Below are 8,231 nucleotides of genomic sequence, written 5' to 3' on the forward strand. Positions count from 1 at the left end.
CGGAATATAGGTTTAGGAGTATTTCCAAAAAACAAAAACCTAGTAAGTCGGAAGATGTAGATTCTTGCACAGCAGGAGTACTATGCTTCATGGTATTTGTGTTTAATATCTTTTTTTAAAACCATGATGTGACCATGTTTCATATTCTTTCCCAGTGTTTATAGACTAGCAAGGCCATGCAGTACCTCTGGGATGAGCCCGTGCGCTGATAGGTACGGGTGTGATTGCAGAAAAAGCAGCACAGAGTTTCTCTTCATCCATGCGGCTTGGCAGTTGGTATTCCCGTCACAGGGTAAGTCCGGGGAATATAGATTGAAGTCCCAAAGCACAGACCGAGCCGATTTCCCCATCCTGTTGCCCTGGGGCTGCCTGAAGGATTGCACCGTAGAGGTAATCAGCAACCAGCCTGGGAGGTGCCACTGCTTTTTCTTTTGGTGTCGCTTTAGGAAAAGTCCGAGGTGTTACCCTCTCGCATCAATGGGCTTCAAGGCTCTTGCTGGTTTTGGTTGGTCTTAAACACCATCTGAACCTATGCTGAGTGCAGCCACTGGAAGGGCGTGATGGTTATTTTAACAGTTGTCCACAGCAAACAAAGCAAGCAAAACAAAATAAGCCACCGTTCAGTGTACAGAGCAAAAATGCAGTGCCAGGTTAGGAAGGAGAAGAAATCCCACTTTTCAAGCGTGAGGTTTTTACGTCCATTTGTGGTTGTGCAGTGATGCTAAGCCCTCCCTGACGGTTTTGGTGCTCTGGCATCCCTCCCCGGGCGATTGCAGAGCTGGTGTTGCTCTCCTGGGCATAGTTCAGTCCAGGACAGCAATGACAATGCCCTGCTCCCTGGCTTTTAAGCAGTTTTTTATACTTGCAATCTCTGATTGCAAGACAGGGTTTCAGCACTGGGGTTTAGGTAGATATTTCCCATATTAATGCTATTGGTTATGACAGATTTTCTTTCCGAAACACCACCGTGTCTCAGCCAAAGCCACGGGTGCCACCTCACTGAGCCTGGTCTGGAAGGGGCAATTCAGCCCTTAGCCTGCGATGTACAGCATGCCGAGGCTGCAGGTCTGTGCTCGTAGAGACACAATGCTGTTTGTACCCTAAAACCTCGGTTTAAATGACATTTCTTGGTTTTCCCCATTGTTTCTCTGATTGGAGAAGTCTACATTTATGAGGTGGATGGTCCGAGTCCGCGGCGGCATTTGCGATGCCGCATCTCCACAGTTAAGGAGGACCCAGAGGGAAGTCCTCCTGCCCATGCCAGATGGCTCCTTAGCCATCAGAGCTGCTTCATTTCCCAGCAATGAGCCTTGCAGCTGGTGGCGGCAGGAGAGATGAAAGGAAACCAATGTTTGTGTTTAAGAAGTTCCAACGTGGTGGTTTTTTTAATAAAGGTGTTTCTCATGTCTCTGACTCGGTTCAAGCTGGATGCTTCTCAGAAGCTGGCATTTGATTTCCCGCAGCAGAAGGTGCATTGAGTTAGTGGGGAAAAAAAATAGTGAAATCTGGAAGCAGAGGGATTATGGGTCTGTCGTTTTATGGTGGATCCTTGTATTGCCTTTCTATGAAGATATGCAATTAAGGGGAATTGGAAGCAGAGAAAACTGTCTGTTTATTTGCCTTCTGCTCTCCTCGTGTGATGAAGCCTTTCCTCCATGCATTGAAGACAAGAGGGTAGGGTTATTTATTCAGACAGAAAGCTAAGCTAGACGGAAGCTTACCCACATTTCAGCTTATAGAGGAACTTGAAGATGTTGATCCTGTCTGATGGGGGCCTCTTTTGAGAGGGTGGGAGTATTTAACCCACGTTTAAGATTATGGCTAGTCTTCTAAATGGTTGTAGAAAGTATCCTAATGTGTTGTATATGGACTGGCTACTGGGACTGGACTACTGAAGCTGGGTCAGGTTGGCAGTGGGAGAGTGAAGTGCTGTGCCCCGTTTCTCCTTCCTTCTCACCCTTCCATAAACGCTTTTATTTTCCTTGCACATCACGTTGGCTTTTAATGAATTTCAAAATACTGCCGATTATATTTTAGCCTAATTGCTTCAGCATCTCGGGTGTCCTGGCTTGCGGGAAGAACACTGGAGAGCATTATATTTCATTATTTACTGTACCCTTGCTGGTGTGTGGATGCAGAAGCCGCTGCTGGCACCAAGTGGCTGCAGATGGAAGCTACTCCGGAGGTGTTGGACTTGCCAGCCTATCTGTGTTGTGCACATAGATTTTGGGGCTGCATTTTGGAGGGGGGGTCCCTCCCCAGTTTCCCTGATGGTGGGAGCTGCTCCGTCCCATGCTGGGTGGTGCCCTGCGATGCTGGCTGAGCGATTGCCTTGGCCGTGCTTTTCCTTTCTTTAAAATATGTGAAAGAGAAAAAGGCTGTCAGAGGACTCGTTTGCTTGTAATAAATCTCAGTGTGCTCTGCCCTGCATCCCATCCTTATGGGGCTGGGTTGGGTTTTTTTTCCCCCCCGAGTAACTGGAAAAATAACCCATACAGTAACGTCACATGCCTGAAGGCAAAGGGTTGTGGTTACCTGCGAAGGGACACTATTTTTCTTGCCTTTTCAAATACCTGGGGGATTTTAACACCTAACACCGTATTGAGTATTGAAAGAAAAATTACAGTAGACTTTGCACCCTCCTTCGTTTTCAAGTGGAGATGATGGGCGAGCTGTGTTTGGTTGGCTGGAAGACTTTCAAGAAGGCCAGGAGAGCGCAGATGTGGTACCTCTGCTCCCAGCCAGGGAGGTGGGAAAGTGAAATGTCGGGGGTAGCTGTTTGCTTGGGGTTTTTTAAAGCTGAAATCAACGTTTTTGCACTCACAAATCATTCAAAGCCAACTTTATGAATAAACACGATTGCTAACATATCAGAAAAAAATAGGCAGAACTCTCACCAAAATTTTTCTTTTTCTGCATCATCTTCAAATGCCATCCCCCGCTTATCCCTTCTGTAATTAATTTAAATGTATCCGACGCTAGCTTGGAGGCAAGTTTTGAACTTTCTTTACCCATCACTGTGATCTTGCTGCTTTTTTTTCAGTTTGGTGGTGGTTATATTTGAATTTGGAAACCGATTGTCGACCAGCTCTCCCTTGCCAAGCCCCTTTCTAGGCTGGCCTTTGCAGTGGACACCGCTGTGTGCCTGTGTATGAGAGAGCAAAATGCTTGGCTGCCAGGAATTGACTTTGGGCATCTGTGAGTGTTTCATTGTAATGTTAGAGGTGCTTGTTTTAAAGTGAGATCAACCTAGAATAAGAAGCGTTAATTCCATGGTTTTCAGGCTTTTTTTTGGTTTTTGTGAATAATATTTGTGTGCTGTTCTGACTCATCGCTGCACCTGATGGCCGCCTGCAGAAATTAAAAGTTGGAACCAGTTTTGGAACCCACGGGGAGGGGGAATGAGTTCGTTTATTCGCAAGGCCTCAGGACAATTTTGTACTTTAAAGAGATTTGTATAAATAAGTTATTTTAGTTCCTTCATCTTGGATTTGTTTTATTTTTATTTTGTCCTTTAACACAATCTCCCAACTGTGCAGTAAATCAAAAGACTAAAGCTCGTTCGTCTCATGCAGTGGGTCTGCTGCAGGCGAGGCTCTTGCTGTTGCAGTGATCAAGACTCGGGCTATGGCAGTAGGATGGGCGCTCCTCTTCACGTTCAATAAATTTTGCAAGGCGCCAAAAATCCTGCGAGCATCAGCATGTTGATTGTGCTCCACGTTTCGATGCTGCTGCTCAGAGCTGGTGGGATCCTCGTACTTGAATACTGGAGTTATTTTTAACAGATGCTGTAGTACGTTTGCCTCCAGAAGGGCTTTCCCCACCTGCCTTGGCTCGTGTCTTTGACAGCCGATGCAACAGCACTTGTTGATTTTTATTTTCTCTGTAGCACAGAAGAATCTCCCAGTGCCTGGTATAGACCAGGTTGCCCAAACCCAGAGTCTGCATGTTTTGCTACGCCTCTGTCCATCCTTTCCTTCTGTGAGCGATGGTTGAAAGTGTGACAGTAGTACCTGCCAGGAAACGTTTGGGCCAGTACGCTTCGGTTTTGTAATGTAAAAGGATTAGTGGGTGCCAAGTGGCATCAGGCAGGGGGAAAAATCTGTCGTGTGGCTATTTAGACATACCGGTCCAGCTGCAGCTTCCCACCAAGGAAATCCCTAAAACCCCAAGGACCAGAAGCTGAGAAGGTGAATCACGAGAGGAATAAGCACGATTGCTTATTCTCGAGCTATAAATATTTAGTAATAGGTGCCACTAAATAAGATAACTTAGTTTATCAGTTTTCAGAAGTGACATTTGAGATGCAGAAGTTCCTTTGCGTTGAATTTCACAAGTAATCCTGCTTAAAGCATGCTTGTCTGCCTCTCTCCCAGCCGCGTGGCTGCGAAGATTGACTGAAAATTATAGCGTTATTCTTAATGTACTGACTTTCTCCAGGTAATCCTTAAACCATAGGTGTGTTTCATCATCTTTTTTTAGGGAAAGCCTGAGTGAGGGGAGCCGAAGGCCTTGCTGAGACCATCTGCAGCAGCAGTGGGCCAGTTGCTTTGAACACCTCAGGGTCACGGCTGAAAATGGGAAAGGAAGAGGAAAGCTGGGCTGAAAAGACAGGTTTCATCATTGTGCTGCTGTTAAGACTTCTTCAGCATGGTGTTTGGAGAATAATCCTGCTTTCTTATCTTACAGTTGGCACTAAAAGGCTTTGTGGGGGACCCGTCAGGAGAAAAATTAAGATGGAAAGGTTTTTTTAATTTTTCTTTTCTGGTCTTTTTTGCATCTGGTAGTGCAAATCTGACTGCTCTCTGAGTGCCTAGTTACAAAAAACCTGTGAAGACTTGGCCCTTTTTTATTTCCCCATCTGCAAGGCTGCAGGGAGCTGTGCTGCTTGTGTTACCCCATGGCGCTGCACAATGCCTGCTGCTTAATGCAGGGTGGGGGGAGAGGACCGGCGGGCTTTTAGACGCTGACTCAAGGCTTTGCTAAGTATATTCACCAATTACGAGGTTGATCCGAGATATTCGGACCCGTTTCTTATCCTTTAATAAAAGATGCTATCTCACGCTCTGCTAAAATTTGGTCTATTTGAAGGCAGTTGGTAGGAAAAACATTGGTTTGCGTCTTTTGGGCTGAAATTAGGAATATTATAATAGAAGAAAGCAATGGTGCTGCTTTTGAAACAGTACTGACTGAATTTTTGTGTCTCTTGGGTATTGTAAAACTTCTTTGCATCCTTCAAACACGGCAGAAAGGACTACCTCTGCTTTCTAGTGAAGAACACGTACTTCTCCTCCAAATGAGTTTTCCCTCTCCTTTCCCCAGCGCATGAGAAGGGGAGAGGCCAGTGTTTTGTGTCGTGAGTAAACCCCAACATCTGTATTGGACAACAGTAAAAAGTGCCATCTTTTTTCCCCAAATACTGTGTGGGCCACTCGAGTGAAAGCACAAGGTGCTAAGAAGCAGAATTTGTCCAGTTGGAAGCTGCGTCCTGCCAGCATAGTCCACCTAAACCCTTCCAGCCCTGGAGTTTCATGCATTTCAAATGCAATAGGAATCACTTGGTCCCCCACTGAGAAAAGCAGCAAAAGTCTGGCCGATGTGCTAATAACTAAAAAATATTTACCCTCAACTTGGCATTAGCATGGAAATTGTAATAGCTCGTTTGCAAGCAGCCTGGTTGTTACATAGCGTAGCTAAAGGGCGTATATATTAAGTGCATACATAGCCAGCCATGTCTGGAGCTCTGCCTACAGATGGATTGGAAGCAAGGCTGGTGGGTCTGCCAGCTTTCATCTCCCCACCTTCATCTTGGTGGGGTGCCTTGCTGTCTTTTGTGTTAGCTGTGTAATTAAGCACAGAGGAGCGGTTGAGGCAGAAATGGTTAACTCACCGAGCAATATAATGTCAAGTCAGTGGTACTGAGTTGTTCCGTAGGAGTTTAAAAATTAATTTTGTTGTTAAATGTCATCTTCTGGCTTGTGATCAGCTATAGTGTAGGTCATATGTTTTCTGATAAATGTGAAGGAAATTAAATAAGGGATCCTGAATGCGCTGAGATCTGTGAAACTGAAGTCGGTTGAAGTCTAACATTGGTGTTTCTAGAGCCGCAAAGAGGGATGGGGGGAAGGAAAATATGAAATCTGCATTATTCATTTAGCCAAGACATAGTGCTTGTCAAACCCACCACCTTCCCAAGTTGGGAGGATTGCTCTGCCCTTCGCCCCTGCAGCAAAAAAACAGGAGAACATAAACTGGAGAGATGGATTAATGGAGAAGACCTTTCTTTGCTGAAAGGCTTGTGTGAAGTTCTGCAGGGTCCTCAAAGCAGCATTCTCAAGAGTCTTGAAGGGGCTTAGGACAAGGAGAACTTACTGGGACTGGGGAAGGTGAGGTCTGGAGACCTCCACAAACCTTCCTGTGCTGAATCCACCTCTACAGGGCTTGAAGCAGAAAAGAGCTACAATGAGACTTAGTTTTTGCAAGATTTTTCTCTCCAGGTTTATTAGCCACCAGCCCCTTTTATAGCCATCATGAAACCACACCTACATGTACTTCTTTTGAAGCACACGCTTGCGCGTTAGCTCAGTCCTGTGCAGATTTTTGGTCAATCAGAAAATGTCACTGTAGCAGCCAAATTCTTTGCATGCTTATTCAGACGTCCAAGCTGGGAGTGTCTGTGAAGAACACCTTGGTATTTGTTCTTGCGTTTCACCCCTGTGGAGAACTGTGGACACCAGCTTGGTTTCAAGTTAAAGTAGTCATCCTGCCTTTTCAAGCCCAGCTTTACAAACTCTGTCCCCCTGCGAGATAAAACTAGGAGGGCGAGATACAAAGACTTCTTCCAGAGGTTGCCCAAGGAGTAGCACATAGGGAAAATGTTGACTTATTGATGGAGACAGTCTTGGGAGAAGCGTTAGGAATGCATTCATTCAAATGCATTAAGATTCCTCCTTCAGCAGTGTTTCCTGCAATGTTGTTTTTGGTTTTTTTTTTTTACAGTACCTCTTAACACCCTTCCCCTGGACAGAGCTTTCTGCTGCACAGCCTTGTTTTCATCTCCCCCCCCCCCTTTTTTTTTTTTTTTTACCCCCTTCCAGTTTGAGCGGCACGACCCGGTGGAGGGGCGGATCACAGAGCGGCAGTTCGGCAGCATGCTCCTGGCCTACAGCGGGGTGCAATCCAAGAAGCTCACTGTCATGCTGAAGCAGCTCAAGAAGCACTTCCAAGACGGAGAGGTCAGTGGCAAATTCGGGAAGTTGCAGTAGGGGCAGCCGTCCCGTACCGGGCTGAGAAATGAGTAGGCAATCTCCATCTTAAGAAAAGCATCCCCGCCTTGTTAAGCAGTGTAGGGAGACGTGCTGACTTTGCAGATGATAAATACTTTGCCAGCAGCAGGGAGATGGAAGAGGTGGGAGTGCAGTGGTCAGTGTCCAGAACCGGGTGGAGGCTTCTCCCTATCAAAATGGATGCTGTAGTTTTCAAAATCTAAATTCTCTGAACAGCACCCTGGGTCTGGAGCCAGAATAAACACTGAAGGCATGTTCCTAGTTACTGGCTCGACCTTGGATTAATTAGCTGCTGTGACTGGGTGGTTTATTATTTAGTTATGAACTTATGTGGAAAATTATTCGAATTACTCATGATTTAGAGAGGAATAAGGTTGCAGATCCTACACTTGTTAATTCAGTGAGAGACCTTGGAATAAGACATCTGTACCAAAAGGACATGCTTTATCAGGTAAGGCGAGCATGGGCTGCTAAATTACTTCAGTATTAGAATTTCACATCTGCTTCTATACAGATGGATTGCTCCTTTATTAACTAGGTTATAAACAAGTGATTTGTCAAAATGAGACTGGATGGAAAGTCTTTGGCTGCGTGTTGGGTTGGTCTGACTGTTTTATTGCCACTTCCTCCTGGCATCAGAACTGGAGTTTATTTCTTAACTGGCTTAGAAGCAAAGTGTGTTATAAAACACAACCGTTGGCCAGGGCCTAGTCCTTTTTTGTCCCTTTTTGGTGCCTTAACCAGACACCTTTGATGCGCAGGAATCCTCAGATCACGTAAACCCACTCCAGTGATTTTTTTTTCCCCCCCATTTTCTCCCCCTTTCACTGGCACTGGAGGAGAATTTGGGCATACTGAAGCAGCGAGGCATGTAGACTAATAGGTCTCTATTAACTGCAAACAATGCCAAAAAATTAAAAACTGGAGGAAAAAATAAGCAAGCCA

At 45.5% G+C, this 8,231-nt stretch overlaps 1 protein-coding gene across 4 annotated transcripts in view; it reads left to right on the forward strand.

Moving 5' to 3' along the window:
* The window catches only part of MICU1 (mitochondrial calcium uptake 1), a 108,278-nt gene that overhangs the window by 84,930 nt on the left and 15,117 nt on the right, over nt 1-8,231 (forward strand). For all 4 annotated transcript variants that reach the window (XM_035896645.1, XM_035896647.1, XM_035896648.1 and 1 more), the window contains one exon: nt 7,098-7,235. In XM_035896645.1, the coding sequence (XP_035752538.1) occupies nt 7,098-7,235 (138 nt within the window). The remainder of the gene's footprint in view (nt 1-7,097; nt 7,236-8,231) is intronic.

This window comes from Egretta garzetta, unplaced genomic scaffold, assembly GCF_000687185.1.
Source record: "Egretta garzetta isolate BGI_Z169 unplaced genomic scaffold, ASM68718v1 scaffold536, whole genome shotgun sequence".
NCBI classification, from domain to species: domain Eukaryota; kingdom Metazoa; phylum Chordata; class Aves; order Pelecaniformes; family Ardeidae; genus Egretta; species Egretta garzetta.